This window comes from Accipiter gentilis, chromosome 3, assembly GCF_929443795.1.
Source record: "Accipiter gentilis chromosome 3, bAccGen1.1, whole genome shotgun sequence".
Classification (NCBI taxonomy): domain Eukaryota; kingdom Metazoa; phylum Chordata; class Aves; order Accipitriformes; family Accipitridae; genus Astur; species Astur gentilis.
In genome coordinates, this window is record NC_064882.1 from 19107376 (window position 1) to 19129991 (window position 22616).

At 38.1% G+C, this 22616-nt stretch overlaps 1 protein-coding gene across 2 annotated transcripts; it reads right to left on the reverse strand.

Moving 5' to 3' along the window:
* Window positions 1-4740: 4740 nt before the first annotated feature.
* OCIAD1 (OCIA domain containing 1) lies at window positions 4741-22319 on the reverse strand. 2 transcript variants are annotated; one of them, XM_049797405.1, is made up of 8 exons: window positions 22172-22278; window positions 21269-21353; window positions 17419-17472; window positions 16902-16949; window positions 11935-12064; window positions 9580-9788; window positions 8050-8199; window positions 4741-5187 (listed from the first exon to the last, which is right to left on the reverse strand). In XM_049797405.1, the coding sequence occupies exons 1-8, from the start codon at window positions 22220-22222 to the stop codon at window positions 5150-5152; spliced, it is 765 nt and encodes a 254-aa protein (XP_049653362.1). In that variant the 5' UTR covers window positions 22223-22278; the 3' UTR covers window positions 4741-5149. The 2 variants fall into 2 exon arrangements, with proteins under 2 accessions (XP_049653362.1, XP_049653371.1); XM_049797414.1 differs by lacking the exon at window positions 21269-21353 and having other exon boundaries at window positions 22172-22319.
* Window positions 22320-22616: the final 297 nt, after the last annotated feature.

Consider the following 22616-nt stretch of genomic DNA (forward strand, 5'->3'; position numbering starts at 1 on the left):
AGACTCTTGCTCTTTAGTTTTGCAAAGCTATGCTTCTGCTAAACAGAGGACGTTATAACTGCATGTTGAAACTACGCGTATTGTCGTGTATCTTAAAATCTCAGGAAATTTTGAATCAATCAAAAAAATAACAGTGAACAAGTGGTAAATATTAAAACAGTAACATGTAAGTAGCATAGTAACTGGTATTCATTAGCATTAAAGAGAACAAACAGAAACAAATGCGTTAAATCATGGCTGTTAGTGTTTAATCCTTAAAAGAATCATAAGGATTATAATGTTTTTATTTATCTGAAGTAAATACACACAAATTATCCCCAAGGGCTTATCATCTACTCTCCAGCAGCTCTCTCAGTAACCGTTAGATCCAAGAATTCATTTACTTTTCGTCACATCTTGTAACATGAGCAGTTAGGCATTTCTGGTTTTGCTATATGGCTTTACTTCAGTTAAATAAAAATGCTAGTTGTTTTATTTTCCTTATTATTTGGAAAGAATAATTCACCTGATGGTCTTATGGACTGGAAATCTGTGCCCTGGCTAAGGTTGTTCATGTATAAGACCCCCTGGTATTCCTTGGTTCAGGTTCTAATGCAGCTACTCAGAGTTACCTCAAAACTTCTGTCTGGTGATGGTGGTTTATGCCCAGTTCTTACATTAGCAAAGAAAATACTTAAAGTATAAACTCAAGGTATATCTGTGTCCAAACCTGCATTGGCTTAGCTGAACTAGGGCAAACCCGTATGAACAGACCCAAGGCAAGAGCCTGAAATAGTAACGAAATGCAAATTGTCCCATTTATTGCCTTAAGATTAAAATCCAAACACGATTTGTTGATTTCTACAAACAACTTAATAGGTGACCAAACGGTAAAAAGGTAAAGGGATATTGACAGTGCTATTGTCTCACTTAAGGTATTAGAGAGGCAACTTATCCTGGTTGCGAGTCAGACAGATTGGGTTGCAAGCAGAGCCCTACTATGAAAGGTTTGATGTATGTAGGCCAGCCGAGAAGCTGAGCTGGGTGTGCATCCTCCAGCGTGCACCGGTTGAACGAGGTCCTCGCTAAGGGCCACCAAACGAAGAGTGCAGCATGGGGAAGGCAGACAAGTCTTTTAGCTCCAACAAACAGCAGGCAAGTCAGGATTGCTTCTTGAATCTCAAGGAGGCAAGAAATTTGTGGGTTCATTTGGGAGTAGTACATATGATTTCCCCAGGCTTCCGCAAATCTGCTTAACTTTCAGTAAGCTAATAAAATTACTTTTCATTTACACTTTTCTCTTTCAAGTAGATCTGTTCCAAACAACTTTAGTGGGAACAAACCCCCAGAAAGGTCAGATTCTGTACTTGCTTGGGACTCTGAACATGCCTGCTAATCTGGGAAAAGACAAAAACATTCAAGACCAGGATTTTTGGTGGAGCTTTACCAGCTGTTAAAGAGCTTTTCACAACCCTCGCTCTTGTGTTCATGCATGTCAGTAGCAACTGACTTGAGGATAATGCTACTAGCTCCTTTAAATTGGCCATGTAACTGCTCATTTTTAAGACTTTTAAGAAATTGTGAAAGCAGTTACTTTAAAGGTTGTTCTAGAAATGTTCACAGTGAAGCACTTGGACACATTTCCTGGTATTTGATTTAAGGTGTAAGAGTTAATTTTTTTATGTAGTTAAAATTTATTTTGAGGAATGAAAGAAAATTTACTTAGCTTTACAATAAATATTGAGTTAATTCACATTTATTAATGAACATGTAGGTATGATGGCCCATTAAGACAACTTCGAGTCTTTTTTAATGCCACCGTTTCTGTGGTTAGGTCAGACTGTAAACACACACAATTGGAAATACAAATGGTAATGCAAAGTGGAATTCTTACTGTGATTTTTGAAGAGTAGTGAGGGACCTATATTCCAGGAGAACAGTTGGCCTGGTTAATGAATTAAGAAAAATGTGGTGTGTATTAGCTGGAAACACGTGCAAGCATAAAACAAGAGGGTCTGTCATGCTTTCTTCACGCATTCACCATTCTTACTAGTTCTTTGTATCTAGGCACATTGCTTTCACAGACAATATCCCTGCCGTGAGCTCTAAGACACTTGAATTCAGTTAAAAAAATCCCCTCAAATCATGTAAGTGCAGTATGAGCAAGCTGCTCATGAGTAACTGGGTAGGTGCTATGAAATCAGGAGACTCAAAAAAACCTACTCTGAACCAAGGTGGTACCAATGGATGATGTGCAGGAAAAGGGAAGGAAGAAAATGGAATTCCCACAGCTGTTTAGTAAATCAGGGGTTCAACACATGTTGCCCAACTGAACGTGACCCAACTTTGACAAAATATCAGTTTCCAATACCCTTTAAATTAAGCAGCTATGATTGCAAACTGTCATGCATTTAATACTTACTAAGGATGTGATGTAAAGCCAAAGAATTTTAAATTGTTTGATGGTAAACCCAACTTGTTCCCAAGTACAAAAAAAGTATGTCCTCTGAGAGATATTAACTAGATGCAACAGAATAAAACATTATATTCAATTTAGGAATCTTATGTATACACAGTGTTACCTTAAGCAGAGACATTAAACCTTTAAAACAACAGTAATTATATATGCCTTTTATTTTCTCCTTTAAGAAAGGGAAAAAAATTCTAATACAGTTTATATAAAACACTGCGTTTGCCCACCAAAAATATTAATTTGAGGCAAGATGCTTTGAAGAAGTCTCATTTTCAGATCACGGGCTTCTGATAATTGTATCAACTGCTAATTATCAGTTACCAGCATACAAAACGAGCATTCTCCAAACACTATAGTTTGTGAGAGCTAGGTCTGAAATAGGCATTACCTATTCAGCATTTAAATGGCACAGGGTTAAATACTCTGCCCTCTGTGCCTGTTCTGTACTAGCTGGTCCACGGTCAGTATTCCACCAGGAAGATGAACACAGAAATAACTAGAAGTACCCAGCAAGACAAAATACGTACAGCAGTACGTACACAACAATCAGTACTGGCAGGACGGATTAAAGTGTGCTGCGCAGCAAACGCCCTGAGATTGAGAACCGGAGGACGGCCAGAAACAGGAGCATAAGGCCTTCAGCCCAACCCAGGGTTCCAGTGAATTGTGAAGTACTTGATTACACATAAGTAAGTTTACTGGCATAACAGTAACTTTCGCAGTGAATGTCAAGAAACAGAGGGAGTCTCACTTTTCAGTGGAGTGTCCACACTGCAGAGATATTTACATTAACTCACAGTCAACTCCCGAGATGATCATTCCCTTACACAAATAAACAACTTGCAGTATAAGCATGCATTAAGATTCCCGAGAGAAACAAAAGTTACTATATCCTTATATTCTTTTACTTGAGAAAATCCACTATCATCTCCAAACCCCCCAAATAAAAAAAAAAAAAAAAAATTATTGGCAAGCTTATTGTTCAATAGTTTGTGTCTTCTAGGTGTTGTTATTTGCTCAATGTTGTAAGCCTGCTCCTGCGTTTTCTCACTTGGAAAGTTCTCATTAATCCAAAATTTTCATTTGTTCAAAAGAAAAAAACATTTCTTCTTTTTGCAGATGGAAACCCACCACTATAGGAATCTGCTCCAGTTTTCATAATCTAAATCTGCCTCCTGTCACTTGCATAACCCACAACTAAGAAACTTTGTGAGTATTTTCATGGTAAATCTAACCAGCTTTGGAACAGTGCACTAAAAAACACAGCAATGTAATTCTAGCAGACTTTGTGTATTTTCAGAGTTCTCTCATCACGGCCACGAGAAGCATTCTCTATAAGTTAAATTTTTTTTGATACAGCTCCAAGATTATCTGATTAGCACATTCCTTTTTTTTTTAGAAGATCAGCTTTTCTGAAAGCAATCTTCCTGTTTTGATTATTGTAAGTAGTATTTGGCTCTTTAAGCATCTTCATCTTCCCCCTCATTTCAGCTGATTGCTCTGTACCCCCCCAAAATAATCTTCTCATTCACGCTGTTCTGCCGCTAGTCCACTAAATCAATACGGTCTTTGAAAATTTTCGTCTTGGTAGGTAAGTTATTTTTCATCTCCTACAAGGATGTCAGGAATGCCTTTATGCTATCAACTTCATCATAGCTTTTGCTCCCCTATAGCCAAGACCCCAAAATAAACACAATGCTGCAAGATTAAACAGCACAGCTGAGACTATGAGAATCCCTAATGGAAGACAACATTTTGATTGAGACAGAGCAGGCAATGCAAACATTAGGAAATACCCTTCAGTAATTTTGACAATGTAGCTCTTTTCTTGCAGGTAATAATAATGCAATATTCCATTGATCAGGATCTTTTCTCCATAAACATGGGGGTTTTGTCACAACATGCACAAATTCAGAAATAAGGCTAAATTAACAAAACCTAATGTTAACAGTCAAGATACCATTCAAACTTTTACCCAGGTTTGTCAGGTTTAACCTTCTGCACTTAAATGTAGCTATTTTAAATATCTGCAGTTTCATTCAATCATTTTCTTCCAAAATGACTGTCTGAAGAGACCCAGTGTGGGCAAGTCAGAATATCTTCTAAAAATATAGCTGGCACTCTGAAACTGTTTTCAAAAAACAGTGAAGTATGCTTACTTATGTGTTTGGCTCGGTTCCTCAGCCCTTCTTCCCTGAATAGTTCAGTATTATTCCAGACATTACTAACAAAGCAAGACAACAGTTTGAGGTTTCCAGCATATCCCTTTCAGACAAAACAAAATGAGAGATGAGTTCTACAGGTAACTTTTAATGCAAGTCTTGAAAATTTGACAAGATTCTGATATTTTTCCCTACCCAACACATGTGATTGCATATATTTACATATATTTTTACCTTTTGCTAAACGTTTATATTAGTTATTGCCGGTTACCCTTTTCATTCTTAAACAATAGCACAAACGGTTTATAGTCATGAACGTCACAATAGCCTTGCTTGCCATTTATGCAAAATTAAAAAAAAAAATTAAGCCTAAATACTTTTTTTTTTTAATCTTCCAGCAAGTCAGGATTTTCTCCTCATTTATTAATAGCTGTGCCTGGCAGAACACACCAAAGGTGCTGATACTCGTGACTAATCTAGATGAAGTTCAAGGTAGCTGACAGGAGATAATTTTCTTCAGTTCTTCATTCGTCTCTTACTCATCCCAGGTATCTCCATATTTATTTACTTTAACTAAAGAAAAGAAGAAAAAGTAGTCACACATGATTGAATTTAACTTTAAAAGTTTATCTTACACAGTGCTGAAAAGCATGATGAAATGCATTATCATTTAAAGTGGTGAGTGGGGAGAGTGTCAGTCACAGCACAACAAACACCTAATTAAAGATACTTCTGAATAAATGGGGAGAAGAGTTTGTTAATCATTCTTTCATGAATTAATATTCAGTCAAGAGGCCTACTGTGCTAATTCCTGTTCTACAGAATTTGTAATTACTTTGAAACAAATGTAACATGTGGATGAAACAAAGACAATTGGAGGAAACAGGCAAGGAATGTTATGATAAATAATGTGGCTACATAATCTAGTTACGTGCACAATTGGATGGATTCAGGATAGTTAAAAACATGTTCAAAGACAAACAAACAGAAATCAGTAATCCCTACTAGGAAACTACTCAGCCATTATTATTTGGCAGCTTCCTTTAGTATAGGAGTGAGTCAGAGACTAAAAAAACCAGGGTACTAGTCTTAACGGATTTATTCAGAAGTATGTCATATGTAACTGAACAATGACCAGAAAGTGAAAAGATGCTCTCTTGAAAGTGAGCTGCAAAGTAGTCTGCAACTGACTGCCATCACTGACAGGGTAGAGGATGGATCTATACGATCCAGTAGGAATACTGACACTACTCAGGCACCCCTTTATAAATCTACTTGCAGGTTCATGACTAAGCCCACTGGCTATTAATACCTATCTGCAGTAGAACGAGTGGAACAGAGCAGAATGCATGGCTCTTGTTTCAGGGAGATGTCAGCAAACTTAGCATAATGCACTGACAAATCTCTTTTAAGCTGATTGATACTGCACTGAGGCACAATGAGAAGCTCTCTCAAAGTACAATTTGATTTCCATTTCTATTAACCACGGTGGCTGAGCAGGCTGCGCTCATTCCCTGGAAAATGGTCCAGTTCAGATCACTATGCAGATGCACGTATTTGTACAGCTACAATGAACGGAGAAGGCGCCAGCAGATGGAAGTTAGTAACTGCTTAAAACTGGTTTAAAAGTGGTTTCTTTTCCCTTATGTCCTTGCAACAGACGGCAGAAACCACTCTCCTATTTGCTAGTCTGGTTCCTACAACACAGAGGTAAGAGGATGAACAAAGCTGTAATGACTCAGGATGAATGAATAGGCATACAAGTAACGTGTCCAGTGTGACACAAGAATCTAAATCAGATCTTAGCCCGCAATGTCAGTAGAATCCCTGAACTGTAGATTTAAACGTGCTTCCACTTGTGAAATGTTTCTGAATTTTTGTATTTCATCCTTACTCTTTTTCCCTAAAAATACAGAGATACTCTTAAAAGTTTATTTACAAATCTCATGCACTGCTCAGTGTAGTTCTGTTCTCAAAGCCTGAGTATAACCATCAAAGGGAACACAGAAACATAATAGACAGAATGCAGTATTTGATCAACATTTTATAGAGGTCTTTTATAGACCTCGAATAACTAAAAATAAAATAATGAATGCATATTCTCATTTCACAGCCACAAGATTTACCATGGGATATGGCAAGGTTTGCAGAATACTGCTTAAGATTTGCGTGTATGGTTTTCAAGCGACTTTTCCAGGCTTTCTATTTGTGGAGAAATAGCTTGGAAAAGAAATATCGCGTAAATCAATGAAGCGTCAGCTGACGGAATTTAGAAGCAATCTGAAACTACAGCTTCAATAATTTTTTCATGTCTTATTTGGCATAGTCACATGATAAGAGAAAAAGGCTTTCATCCTTATAATAACAGATTTAAATCATTATCCAATAACTGTTTATAATTCTTATTTCAAGACTGTGTAGGTCTGTCCAAAGACAGATGATCTGGAGAAAGTAATTCACCAGCATTAAATAGACTGACACTCTTAAGTAACACTGTTCCAAAGCTTACTATCACTGCTTCAGAACTTTTTGCTTTAACATACTTTTCTATACTTATTACCACTCGTTATGCCTAATAGGAGACATTAGCTATTCCTACAAATCTTGTTGCAACATGATTGACAAGACTGGACACTGCATACAAGCCCATACAATTCAAGCTGACTAGTCCAGCAGTGTGTTAAATGGTAAAACATTCCTCTTACTATCATCATTTTCACAGATGCCACACTAAATTTAAAAAGTGCTAGAGCAAGCAATTATGAATTGCGTCTGTGTCTCCTTTTCAAAAAATTGATTGAGTCAGAAAGTTGACTGAATGGCATCTTATTCTTCAGGACGTTGCATTCTTATTTTGCTGTGTAAAGTTTTGTTTTTCACTGTGAAAACAAATCTCAATATTCCTGCCAAATACTGTTTCCTTCCTTTGAGTTTTAATGTAGAAAATGAACCTCTACAAACAATGCCTCTATAGAAATCCACTAATTCCACATGAAACAATTCATAAAAATAAATACCCCCCTCCAAAACCATCAACCATGTGCTCTATTTTGAGAGAACAATGCTATCTAAAACATACACCCTCTTCCATAGCCAAAACTCTTCAGTATAGCTCTGAGCTCAGAGAATTCTTTGTTGAAAGAGGTTGTTCGATATATTCAATAAATCAAAAGTTATGAGATTCTCAGTCTGGCACCAAGCAATATGGCTAGAGAAGAGAAATTATAATTTGCTATTGGAAGATCAATATTTTTGAAAAAAAGAATTAATCTGAAATCTAAAACTACAGACCACATCACATATGAGATACCTGCAGATACAGTAAAAATAAATTGCTTAAAGCGTAAGCAGAATTAAGCCTTGGGTTTGTAACCATTTTTAACATTACTGCCAATATTTGAATGTACTATGTGTTTCTGTAAATCAGTGTATTACCTTCCTTAGCTGGTTTTTCCTGTGAAAACTTGTTTGGAGTTTCTGCCTTTGGTGGTAGCATTACCTCATATGTCTCTCTGTGTTTATTCCTTAATTCCTCATATGTGATGCCTTTTTTTTTACGACTTTCTTCTGGAATTGGAGCAGGATCTGAAAACAAAACAAACATCAAAATACTAGAAATGGCATCACACACCAAAACTTGGCTACAGTCTGTTCTAGAATGCCAGTTAATCACAGCTCCATCCCAAATGAAAGGGAGCATGACAGCTGCAATTCTAAATGCAACTGACAATATATGTGTTCTTTAATTAATCCATTTCTTTTAGCCTTTTCATTTTGTCAAACTGCTTTGGAAGACTGGCAGTTAACTCCTTTTCTTCATTTTACCCAACAGAAATCCTAACAACCATGTGGTAGCTGATGGATAGAATAGTTGTGGTCACTTTATGTAAAATTTATGATAATCATACAGTTGATATATTTAGGATTTCTGAAGAGAAATCTAAGTGAAGCTCAAGGGTTTGCACTCAGGCTTTAAATTCTGCTTTCAAAGAATTAGGACTATATCCATCATACGTCACCTGATAAACATTTTATCCTTTTATCTACATTTATAATGCAGGATCTTGGTTCTATAATTAAGATTCTACCAACTATTGATATTTGTGAGGAAGTGTGATTACCATTTCATTGACACATTTACATCTGATAGTTTTAGGTAACTAAAACAGAGTTTCATGAAAGGGCTTTTTTTGTGAAATAAAAACTTTTCCATAAAGGAGTTAAAAAATCCAAACTAATTCAAAATACAAAACTCTGCACTTGACAGTAACTTCCTCCTTTGTGTACCAGAGACCTGACTTCAGAATCGTGTGTTTCCCCTGCAATAGCTGAGGACAGAGTTCATACTGGAAGGAGGGGAACAGCTGCACAGAACAGTACTTGAAAACCATTTTAGTTCTCTGTGAGAAAATCAGCTGTTGCCGGACAGAACACAATATGCATTCAGTTCTGAGAAGATTTAAATGTTTGCCACCTTATAAAAAACAGTTTAATGTCACTGAATTATAGTAGTATACAGTTACAGCACCACTGCTAGTGAAAATTAAATAACCTCAGAAAGGATAGCAGACAAATGGTAGAAACTATAGCTTATTTAGTGCAGTGAAAGGATGGCATATTCACCTTAATTTCAGTCAAAAAGAACTTCAAGCCAGGCTGAGTTTTTTGCAGGTTTAATTTCACAACAGATTAAACCAAGTAAGTTCATTTACAATCTTTACTTGCAATTAGAGCTACAAAGCATGAAAAAACCCTGAATTTAGTTTACAGTTAGAACACAAAATAATACATGTATCTATCTTCTGTGTAAAAGTTCTGGGAACCTCAAGCCGTTTCATTCAGAACCACTATATAGTACCATGTATGTTTGCATGGGATTAAAATACCTAGTTTAGTAAGAGCAAGTATCTAAGAGAAAGGCAAGTCATTGTACTACAAACTGCTAAATATTAAGACAAAACACACCTTGAACATTGTAATCAGTGATTCCTGTAGGTGAAGATTCATTCAGGGAAGCACTGAATGGAACGGGTTCATAACTTGAGAGGGCTCTATCTGTTGAACTATAATCATCTGAATAGCTAGAAGAAAGTGGAAATCCAGATCTTGGAGAAGAAGATTCAGTAAATGACTGAGAAGGCATGTCTGAAAATTCAGATTTCCGACTGGAACGACTGGAAAATAATACAATTAAATACAGAAATACTAATGTTAAAAATGGAACTATAAGAGTAACAATATGTGCAGTTTAAGAAAATATTCTTTTACTCTAAATGGTTTCATTTCCAACATGAATTATTGCCTTAAAAAAAAAGTTTTGGGTTTTTTTTTTCCCCTCTACATTGAAAAGATTTATATAGTCCCTTCCCCATCACTTCCCTTCCTCCCAGAAACTTAACTCATGCCTGAAAATCTCCAGAACAGAAGACAAAAGAGAAAGTATTTTGCACTTTACAAGACAAAAATGACAATCCCTTCCTCCAGGGAGTCTTCAGACAGAAAATGCATCAGACACAAGTAGCATACAGGGTGTGCCCATGTAACTAGTGGTAGCATAAACTATAATTATTTTTAAAGGCCTTTTAGGAAGAATTTGCAATTTAAAACCCTTCATCATTAGAAGCTGCTGTAATTGATCAGTACCAAATAGCAGAAGAAAAGGAGAATGAAGAGCTGTCTTGGGGAAATTAAATTATGAAGGTTTATTGAGTTGCTGAAATCAGCAGGAACATTAACGAATTTTCTCTTAAGAGAGAAAGGTAAGATCATATAAAGAATATTCTGGAAACTGATGCCTGATATTCTAAAGTATTCACTACATACCCTGCAATCCACTACACAACATGTCTCTCTATCAAGAATGCCACCACTTGGTGCCACTAGAATGTCTCTAGAGTATTTCTTAATTTTTAACTTTAAATTTCTGCTTAGCTGTACTTTTTGTTCCATATGAAAAACATCTGCTGTCAGTCTTTGTATTATTCTCACAATAAACAGAGAGCTAAGCCATTTTATTGCCTCAATTATATTTTTTAAAGTATACACAAACACAGCTTTAAAGAACTATATAATCTTTTAGCTCCCTACCTATTTTTAACTGCAAATCAGAATTATCAAAATACATTAATTAGAAGATGTAAAATGACCAAGAAAATGTAGTGATTTCTGTTGCTGGCTTAAAAAAGTAGCATGTGTGGACAATAATGCAATTTGAATGAATTTAACCATTCAACCAAGGAAAAAAGGCATTTATCACTTAGAACATAAAATTTTACAGATACAAAAGAATGGGCCATTAAAGGTTGAAGGGACTTATTGGTGCAGCAGATGATGGCATTTAAACAGTTCTCACATAGAGTAAACACAGTTAACGATCATGACAATTTCTTATTAGAAACTGGTGGGGAGAGAAGGGACAAGTCCAGCTCCAATTCAGCTGAGTTTATAAAGTGGTAATTCCTAAAATTATGTTTGATGACATAAAAATGTACACATTTCAAAATAAAGATAAATCTTACAGACCAAACTGTCATAAATCTAAACGTATAAAGTAATTACAAATTTAACCAAATCCTTTATAAACATTTAACAAATCTTAGCACATACATAGCAGGACTACTACTCACTATCCAAACACTATTCTCCCAGTTTTGAATCAAGGCTTTAAGTGAGATATTCCGAAAGTAGTTTGTAATTAAAAACCACTTGATGTAGAAAACATTCTGGAACAAAACAGGAAATAGTTTTAAGAACCTGATGAGTTTCTCGTATGTACAGCATAATGCTGTTACAGATGTAAAGGATTTAAACAAACAGCAGTAAGTTTGACCACCATGCTTCTTCCTGCACTGATATTGTTTACTGAGCTCTTTCCTTTGATAAACACTGAAATCATTTCCACCCTCTTCCTACTTCAATCAAACTTAACTATGGGAAAAAATTCCAGAATGTAACACTATTTCAGTTAACTTAGTTTACTTCTAAACTAAGGAGGGAACTTCTGCTGTCACACTACTTTAAGTAAATTCCACAGGAAAACATCATCTTAATTTATAAGGAATACATTTTGCTAAGTAAAATGTTTTTCTACTCCTCAAAGTGATCAGTTGTATGTAAAGAGCTCAAAATGCATGTTTTATAGCTAGCCAACCGGTAACAGATACAGCTTCCTGAAAGTGGTAGAGTTGGGGTAATAGGGGAAAGAGGGAAGGTGCAGCTCTGAAGGTCTTTGAAAGCTGCAAATGTAGCCTTGATCTGTTGGTGTTTAAAATGTCCTATTCAAGAATAAGTTTTAAACTTAAAAGAGAATTAAATTCTTACTTATGTGAACTATGTCTCTGAGCTTGTCGTAGAACATCTCCTATTGGGGAATCCTTCAGTTTCTTAAATTTCTCACTACAGATTGGCAAGTAGGATATCTTTCCAGCCAGGTATCCACACATTCCAGCAACTTTTTTAAAAGAAAAAAATATGGGTTTATATGCTGTATCATAATATTCAACATAATTTAAAAATAATAATTTCAAATAAATTATACATTATCTTGAGTAAAAGAAAAAAAAAACAGTTTAGATCTAAACCAAAACCATGCAGTAATCATCTCTCTCCACTTCCTCTGCAGACAAAACCAAATGCAACAGCTGAACAGAGACACAGAGCAATGATTTAGACACGGCACGAGCATCAGATGATTTCAGCTAGTACTTGATGAACGAAAGGTGACAAAAAAAGGAAAATAATTGCCATCAGTTTTTCCCCAAGATCCAGAAATAACAATTAACTATCAAAGATGATAAAACAGTCAGGAATCATCAAAGGCAGTAAATTCCGCTAATTTAATCCATCAGAACAGTCAGATTTTGAAAAGGCTTTCACTAGTACGAAGAGAAGTCTAAATAAACTTAGCATTAGGCTCAGTATCTTCTGAAGAGGACTGTATGATACGGTTGCTGGAAGGCAAACAACTGAATTAGCTGAACCTTTGCGATGACTAGGCAAATGCTTTCAATTTAGTGCATGAGCTATCTTCATCTGCTAGACAGGACACAGGAATGAATGATCGTGGTAGTTCCTTCCGGGCTCAAAACTGATGATTTCCATCAACTGGCTCCTTCAAGTTTTATGACTGGGTCAAACAGAGTATGAAGGATTCAATGGCAATCAATAGAAGTTTTGTTGCTGACTTTGCAGGAGAAAAGGACTAGACCCTTCTTTCATACGCAACAAGTATTTTCTAAATACAAAGGCGCAAGATTCTCAACCATCTCTGAAAAGAGGTAATTACCAATAACATTAATCCTCTGAGGTTCTCACACTATAGATTACATTGCCTGGCAATCAATATAAAAGTGGATTTTACCCTGCCCTGCTGTACTGACACTGGAATTGTGATTCCTGTTAGTGCCGGTTTTGGCTAGGATAGAGTTGGTTTTCTTCAGAGTGGCTGGTACGGGGCTATGTTTTGGATTTGTGCTGGAAACAGTGTTGATGATGCAGGGATGTTTTCGTTGTTGCCGCACAGTGCTTACACAGCATCAGGGCCTCTTCTGCTTCTCACGCTGCCCCGACAGTGGGTGGGCTGGGGGTGCACGGGAAGCTGGGGGACACACAGCTAGGACAGCTGACCCCAACTGACCAAAGGGATATTCCAGATCATAGGACATCACGCTCAGCATATAAAGCTGAAGGAAGAAGGAGGAAGAGGGGGACATTCAGAGCAATGGTGTTTTGTCTTCCCAAGTCACTGTTATGCGTGATGGAGTCCTGCTTTCCTGGAGATGGCTGAACACCTGCCTGCCGATGGGAAGTAGTAAATGAATTCCTTGTTTTGCTTTGCTTGTGTGCATGGCTTTTGCGTTACCTATTAAACCGTCTTTATCTCAGCCCATGAATTTTCTCACTTTTACCCTTCTGAATCTCTCCCCCATCCCACTGTGAGGGAGGTAAGCGAGCAGCTGTGTGGTGTTTGGTTGCCAGCTGGGGTTAAATCATGATACTGTTCTAAAGTCTGTATTTTCAAAAGGAGGTTAAAAATCCTTTTCCAAGGGAAAAGGGGTGAACAGCCACAACTACGAGTGAAGTTTACAAATGAGAAATGTGAGCGTTTAGCTGTTTAGCAGGTCAAAAAAATTGGAAGACACCTCAAATGCTGTAAATATGCACAAAGGGAAAAATTACAAGCCCCTAAAAGGAAAAATGGCCCAACAAGAATTCAAAATAAATGTTTAGCAAATTAAAGCTAAGCAGTAAAGATGATTACTCTTTGGCATAAATTACAAAGAGGACGTGTCCTTTTCTTGAGGCCTTCCAGTCAAGAAAAGTGGAAGCATCTCTCTGGAAGATGTTTCACCCAAAGTAATTATTGGCTAAAATATTTGGCTTCTCTTATTACAGAACTAACAGCCAGATGATCCACAGTTTTGAAGCTAGCACAGTAAATTCCATATTGCTGCTCTCTGCTTCTTCTGTATTCACTGTGACAAGCCCTTAGAGAAGCTGATCAGAGATCAATAAAAGAGGCCAGGTCCCACTGCAGGCTAACATGAAGTAGGATATACAGATCTTACCCTTCTTTGCCAAAGAGGGGTAGAGGACCAATATCTCTGTGCTGTGTTGAAGGGGATGTTGTCGATGTAGTGTATCAGTCATGACTAACCAGAAGTTCCATTAAATTCTCAGAGTGCCTAGAAGGCTACTGAGAAAAGTTATGAGTAATTTCTATAGCCAGAAGAACATCCTGGAATCTGAAAATTCCTATCTAGAAAATGAAACACCTCTCAACTTCCAGATAAAACCAAGAGGGACAAAGCAGGGAAAGATGCAAGACAGAGACTAAAGAAAACCAGACCCAGCTGTGTGTGTTAGATATAAAAGACCAATTACTGTAATGAGGCATAGATACTCTTCAGAATAAGAATCTAACAACCACAAGTGACACACACACCATTATCAAAGACAGACTACTGTAATCAAGATGCAGCAGCAATATGCTCAGATCAGTGACACCAGAAAAGCAAGAACTGTCCTGTTTAACATCAGCTAGCTATGAGCTAGCAGCAGTGCCTGGAATTGCATATGCTCTTCTTTCAGAATTCGTGGAAGAAAAAAAGCCAAACCAACACACAACTGCACTGCTTCCTTTAATCAGATTTCACTGCAAGAGGAATGTGCAGTTAAATTAGGTGACATAATTTGGACCTGTAAACTATGTCCCTGGCAATAATTTTCAGGAAGATCCTGCAGGCAGTAGGTACATCTGACCTAAGCAATATGAAGATGAAATGAAAACCGCTTAACTCAGGCCTTTAACACTCAAACTGTGTCCCAGAATAATCCCCATATTTAAAGTGCACATAAATCGCACCAAGTTACTTACTGAAAAACAACCAAACCACACAATTTATGGAAAATTCTTTTAGTATGAAATGAAAGTCCATATGCCTCCACTGTACATAAAAAAGGAGAAGCCAGAAGTATTTTGACTTCTAACCTTAAGATCAAGAATAGCTGGTCCAGTCCAGCTGCTCCTTATTTTTTCCCTTGATTCCAAACTTAGTTCTATTAAATAGGAGAAATGTGGCCCTTAACTAGAAATGTGTAGGAGCTATCAGGAAAATAGTAATTCTATTATTTATTAGAAACGTTTGTGTTATACCATTGTTTGGCGTTCAAAGAAAGCGAGTGGAATTCAGCATAAACAAATGGCAGCCCTAGTCTCTCACATTCATTTATCTGCTTAAACAACACTTCCTTCACCACAAATCATGGCTTTTACCCTCTTCCCACTGAAGTAAACTGTAAGAGTAACTGGCTGTATCTGGGCAGATTGGCAAGATGGCAACTTCCTGTTTTACTGTCATGTATTCCATTGAAAAGGTTAATTTATTAATTTAGTTTTGATTATACTTAAATCAAAATCATTCACATGAAATTGCTGTTTTCCTACAATTGTACATACATAATGTCCAGGAAAAAAAGGCACTAAAATAGCATGAATGGGACAAGTGAGACGCATGAATAAAGACCTTCAAATTAGGAAGGGAGGGGTGCATGTACTCTGGCAAAGTAATTTAAAGTAAGCTTGTACAGTATCTATTTACAATGGATTTATCTTAATTATCACATTACACTTGTCAAGCAATTTTATGGAAAGCCTATAAACAAAACTTGTCCAAAACATGCTGCACAAATTCAAAGACGGTGAATAAATGAAATGTTCTACCTCTTGACATTGAATAGGTTCTTGCAGTATAAGATGTTGTAGTTAAGAAACATAGCTAAAAAGTTGCTGACTGATAGAATTAACTGCAGGAAGGTGAAACCTGTTCATTTGATATATCAGATCATTTACTACTATCTTCAGGCACAGTTGTACCAATGTAAGCATTGATTCTATAAGTGCCAGATTCTCCACCTGGGCCAGGATAATGCTCGTTACACATACAAACTCGGGGATGAGAGGCTGGAGAACAGCCCCGCAGAAAAAGAACTGGGGGTTTGGGTTGATGGCAAGTTGAATAGGAGTCAGTGTGCCCTGATAGCCAAAAGGGTCAACTGTGTCCTGGGTGCATCAAGCATAGCATCGCTAGCTGGTCAAGGGAGGCGATTGTCCCACTCTACACTGCACTGGTGTGGCCCCACCTTGAGTACTGTGTGCAGTTTTGGGCACCTCAATATAAGAAGGACATCAAACTATTAGAGTGTGTCCAGAGGAAGGCGACCGAGATGGTGAAAGGTCTCCAGGACCAGACCTACAAGGAGTGGCTGAGGTCACTTGGTTTGTTCAGCTTGGAGAACAGAAGGCTCTGAGGGGTGAACTCATGACAATGTACAGCTTCCTCAAAGGGGGCAGTGGAGGGGGAGGTGCTGATCTCCTCTCTCTGGTGACCAGCGACAGGACACGGACACAAGGAGATGGAATGAAGCTGCAGGCTGCATCAGGGGAAGTTCAGACTGGACATTAGGAAAAGGCTCTTCACTGAGAGGGTGGTCGGTCACTGCAACAGACTCCCCAGGAAAGTGGTCATGGGACCAAGCCTGTCAGAGTTCAAGGAGCATCTGGATGACGCTTTTAGTTATATGGTTTAGTTTTATGTAGTCCTGCAAGGAGCATGGAGTTGGACTCAACAATTCTTATGGATCCCTTCCAACTTGAGATATTCTATGATTCCACAGAGTCGAGTCGCAGTGAAATCAGCCAGCTAGTCTCATGGGAATTACATCTGCATAACAGACTCCAGAACCTAAGGCATGAATACATGCTGAATTTATATGTAGCTTTTACTTACATGCAACTTTTGTAAAAGAGCCAAATCTTGAGCTATCTCTTAGAATACCTGAAAGTGAGGATCAAAGTAATTAGTAATAAGTTATTAAGAATTAAGCTGAAAAACATAAACTGTAGTTATGTTTGTAGGCAGCAGGTTACTCTTTTACACTTAATGTTGAAGAAAATTCAAGAAAACATAAGATCTGAATTTCCCAAAAAATTACAAAAATCTAAGAATCACCTCTTTAATCATATCACACACAGTATTACTACACACTATAGAATATATTGTTTCATAATCATCGAGATATTGCATTTGTCAAACAACATAAAATGAGCAAGAATTTGCTTTTAATTTAAAGTTTTCCTTCTTCTTTAGTTTTAGGAACTGCAAGTCATGTAGCTAGCTGAAGAGGCTGAACTTCTTTTCATTACAAGTAGATTAGACATTGTATTATTATAGTAACTTTATTAATAGCAGAAATATATTTCATCTCAACATATCCAAATTAACCCGAAGTATGTTTACACTTTACCTCTCCTAATTAAGAAACTAGTAGCAAGCATGCTCGCTGCAGCCAAAGGAAAAGCTGTGAAGAAGAAGAAGAAGAAAAGTTGCTTAAATTATGATTTTAGTATTTTCAACCAGACTTAACAAAATACGCAATAAAGTGAGAGTTGCTAGGCCTTACTAAGCTCACTTGTCTAAGAATATAAACATATATATAATTAAGAAACTGTATATAATTTATTAAACATTCTCCATTCCAGTTTTTAAGACCTACTACGAATTATGCAGTACTGGCTAATAAGTCATCCTGTCTTCATTAGACTTCATGCTTTCTAAAATACAAAAGCCAATGGCAGATGGCATAAAGCTCTAAGGACAAGACTCCAGGTCTAGCTGCAACTGCTACAGCAGCAAGGTGCAGAACTTTAAACCAGAGAAGCATACACAGTTCTTCAGGATGGAAGGCAGTTACACAGAGGCCAGTGCCTCTAAAAATTTTTGATAACCAAAAGTCTTGATTTTAACATAAGAACTTTGGAAAAAGTCTAACTCTTACAGAGATATAAATCAAATTGATTAAAATTAGGTAACATGTTTTACTGATCAGCAAATTAAAGAACAGGGCAACTTTTTCTGTAGCTTACAGATCAAACTATACAACTCAGGGGTAGGGTCAAGAATGCAGAGAAGATGACAAACATGGAAAAGCATTACTGCCTATCTCAATCAGCTTAACAGTTCATGTTGATTTTTATCATAATGAAAGACTTCAGGTGGCAGGAAGCATTTGAAGATCGCAAGAAACAAAAGGAATGCTTATTTCAAGCAATGATAATCATGAATTGGGAAGATTAACTTTGAAACTATTTGTAAAGACCACCACCCCTACAAAAGATACATTGACACTGAAATAACAAACATGACAAAAGACTAAAGTTAATTACATTAAAGATTTAGATATGTCATAATGAAATTACATCTTATGCAAGTCTGAAAATGTAGATGTTAAAAAAAGGCTCAATGACTTTAACCATACCTAGGGGGGATATTTTTGCAACAGCGCTAGATGTTTACAGTGTTTTGATGCACACAATCTGCTAATTAGGTTCATATTTGAAGATAAACGATATTTTTTAGCATTTGGACAGCACAGTATTAAAGTATACTTTGCAAACTAACAGTTTATTCCTTCACAAATTCTGACAGGTCTAAACTAGGTTAGGAGTCCAACCAGCATTTTAGAGTAAATATGACTGGATGTCACTTTTAAGAAAAAGTATTGTCTCCTTGGTTCAAAGCAAGACTACAGTAACACTTCAAAATAGAGAATAAGTTCTTCCAATCCATTAAAGATTAAAACCCTGATGCTTTTAGAGATACTGGACATGGATTTTCCAAAATGTAGAGTTCTATATTTCCTGAGATACAGAATGGCAGTGCAGATTTGAAGCTAAGCTGTAAGAGAAAAAAAACAAGGGGGAGGGTGTGTGTTAAAAAAAATTATTAAAAAATCTGCAAGAACTTATTACAGAGAACTTCAGTCTGACCCTTAGAGGTTTGAAATGATTTACAGGCCCAACACAACTATTCTGGACATCAAAGACAGGTTACGCAATTTAATGGAAACAGCTGCTAGTATGTGAGCATATAAATGACCTGAAATGGTAACTAGAAATTAGAAGAATAATAGGTAAATAATAGGTAAATGAAAATTGGGTTCATACATAAAACCTAATATGAATAATAATTCAAGTGTAGAAAAAAACAAAAGCAGCTTAATAAATCATAAAATATCAATGCTTTTCACTGCTATGGGCAAAAAGTACTTTTTCTGCTTCAGGAACAAAATAAATTCCAGGAAAAATAATGGACGGCTGATACATCAACAGCACATAATTAAGGATGGGAATCTAATGTACCTTAGTCAAAATGGTTTTATGAGGAAAAAGTCATATTGATCTGGTTTAATTTTGTTAGTGAGATTAGAAGTGCAAAGGATAAAATCCTGGATTGTATTGTGAATTTTTAACAGTATCAGAATTTATATTATATGATAATGTGATTAAAAACTAGTAATACCAGTAAAGCATACATTAAACTGAATTATGAAATAACTAGCAAGTATTTCTGAAATAGAAGCTGGCAACAGAAACTACAGGAAAACAGAGTGAGTTTATAAGAACGGGTAAAAATTGGCTACAGCTCGAAATTTGAATAAACAAACTGAAGATACACAAATTTATAGTAATATCTGTGAATAACAAGAACTGATACAATAAGAAGTAAGGATGTCAGGGCAGTCACACAGGCAGCCCATACCTCTTGCAAAGGGACATTCAAATAATATGTATTTAATACAGCAAATACAACAATCTAGGTACATGTGACGCAGAACAATGAAACAAAGACAGGAGACGTAGAAAACAGTGATGGGCTTTAGGCTCTCCCAGTGAGACAACAGCACAGTGCACAACCCCTGGGAAAAAAATCTCTCAATTACTTTTGTAGCACCCTACAATGAAATTACTCAATAAACTAATTTGGGGCTTCTCAGAAATACCTTCATGTTGTTTCTTCAGTCTCTGTATAAAGATGCCCAAGGGAGTTAAGTTACGTTGACAATCAAGAACTCACAGCAGAACACCTCAAGAAGAACAAACAATGCCCTCCCATCTTGTGTTTCAGGTGAGAGATGATCAATAAGCCATAACCAATCATCATCTTACTACTAATGAACCTGACTCTTTTCACTTACAAAAATATAAGGAAAATGGCTAGATTTTAGCAAACAAGCTGAAGGTTTCCAAGTATTTGAATAAAAGTGGAAGAGGAGAATGCCAAAGCAATGGAGAAAGATAAAGCAGAACTTGGGATCATTAATTGAAAATCACAATGCCTTTGAAGTTGCCCCTGAAAGTACTGGCTTCCAGGAGAAATCAGAGGCCCAGTGTGCTAAATTTAGCAAATCAGCTGCTAAATTCTTCCTCCGTCCTGGTTTCTGCTAAGCCACCTATCAGCATCGGAAGTAATCTACCAGCGTGCGATAAAACAGTGGGTAACAATCACATCAGAAGGCTTGTTCAAACCTCTTGACCAGATGCATAAAAAACAGGTATGCCTTGAACCTTTGGATTACAGAAACAATGCTAAGAAGTAAGGCAATCAATTCTCAAAGTTTTCTGAAAAAAAACCATAACATTGGTATTTCAAATAAATGAAGATGAGACATAAAGTATTCTGTGAAAACAATACAAGTTTATTATTCCTGTGTACTAGCTGTAGTACAGAAATCATTACTGACTGCAGAATCATGCTTGAGAATCTTGCCTTTTATTTACAGGGGAAATATGCCCAAACATCTGGCCATGCAAAGATGCTGGAATTTTCTCCAAAAGTTGAGCTAAGCAACTACTTATACACTGTTCTTTTCACAAGTCTCCATAAAGACAGAAAGCAATGGTTCTAAGTTAAACTGCTTTATTCTTGCATTCTAGAGATAACAACAAAAATTGAAAGTAAAAATGTAGGAATAACAACGAAAAATATTCAGGAACATAATGAGACTCCATAAATTGTATCTATTTTCAGACTTTTAATAAGCATATTAATTTAAAATATGAAGGGATCTTGTTATAAAGAATAAACTTTACAAATTATGTTGCACCTTTCACAAAATTCCTGTCCTGCAAACTCTTAACAAATGTAAATCTTACATGTATCAACATTTACTGGGATGCAATTTTAAACTATGTGAAGCTTGCTAATGAACTGTGGTGATATATTGACCTGGGCCTTCCTTCCTTAATGCCTCAGATAACAACAAAAACTAAGGGTGGAAGAAAAGCAAGCCAAATACACCAGCAAACTGAACTTACCTCTATACCGGGCACTCTCTTCCGCACATTCCTTGAGGAGTCTCCTTTCCTCCTCTGTCGGCACATAAGGCTTAGGTATTTCCCTCTTTCGTGAGGGAAATAAATTAGAAAAAAAAGAGCAAAAGAAAGGTTTGGGGGGATTTTTCAATTAAAAACTTTGTCTAACTTTCACACCTTGTAACGCCTGTACTTTCAGACAGCTATACTCAAGGAACTGGTGCCTTCTGTCTATAAATGTCACGCGAAATATAGCATTAAAAAAAAATCCAGTGCTTCTGCAAATCACATGAGAGAGCAGAAAACATTTTGTGCATAGTCAACTCCCAACTCGCTCCACTCCTTCTTCTTCAGAGAAGCCTGCTTTGGTCCTTTGCAACCAACCTTCCAAATAGATGGAATCTGACAGCTCAGTAAATCCCTTTTAAAATATTCGCCAGGGTTTTAATCACACAACGCGCGTTGGCCGGTTGTATGCATGTATTTCGGGAAAGCTGGCCAGCTGTTTTGCCATCAGGTGAGAAGTTTCTACCGGAGGTGCGTGACCCCCTCCTGCCCTGAGAGGCGTGCGACCAGGCGCCCTGCCACCGGCAGAAGGGCAGACGTGAGAAAGCCGCCGGTAGCGGCAAGAACACCTCCCGCCGGGACCCGCCCCACGCGAAAGGCCGCCGGAAAGGCCTCAAGGGCACCGACCCCGCGCCTCCGCTAGGCCGCCAGGGAGCTCACGGCAGGGGCGGGCGAAAGGCTGACAGGAGTCCCCCCTCCCCGGCCCGCGCAGGGCGAGCGCAGGCCCCGCGCCTGCCGCCTCGCCGTCGGCAGAAACAACCCCTTAGCCCCACCGGGCTCCCGCACAGCTCTCGCCGTGTCCCCCCGCCCCCGGCAGCGCCGCCGAGCGAGCGACAGTACCTCGGCCGGATCGCCGACCTCCCCGCCGCCGGGACCCTGCCCGGCCTCCATGGCGGGGCGGGGAGGGCAGTGCGAACCACTGCTGACCCGGAAGTCGACGCGACGGTGTTCGCCGCGCTGGCTCCGCGCGCATGCGTGGAGGCGGAGGCGGCGGCGGGGTTGGGGGGGGGGGGTCCGTTCCCGTGGGGTGTCATTAGGCCCCGGGGCTGCCGCTCGGGGTTTGCCGGGGCGGCGGGCGCTCCGCCGTCTTCCCCGGTGTGGAGGCCCGACGGAGGGGCCCCGCGGTCGGCCGTGAGGGCGGCGGCGCTGCCGGTGAAGCAGGGGCTGCGGCCGAGGGCCGCGTGTGTGTTCGCCTTCGGCAGCGGTGTGTCCTCGCTGGGAAAGCCGAGTGAGGGCGGTGGAAGGGCCTAGAGGTAGCAGCTGAGGCTCAGAGCGTTCCTTTCAA

Coding starts and splice junctions, on each gene's coding strand:
- OCIAD1 (XM_049797405.1), bottom strand. CDS start 22,222: ATGGAGGCCGGGCAGGGTCCCGGCGGCGGGGAGGTCGGCGATCCGGCC. Junction 17,473..21,268: donor AGAGAGTGCCCGGTATAGAG/GTAAGTTCAGTT, acceptor TCTTCTTCACAG/CTTTTCCTTTGGCTGCAGCG. Junction 8,200..9,579: donor CACTGATTACAATGTTCAAG/GTGTGTTTTGTC, acceptor TTTTGTTTTCAG/ATCCTGCTCCAATTCCAGAA.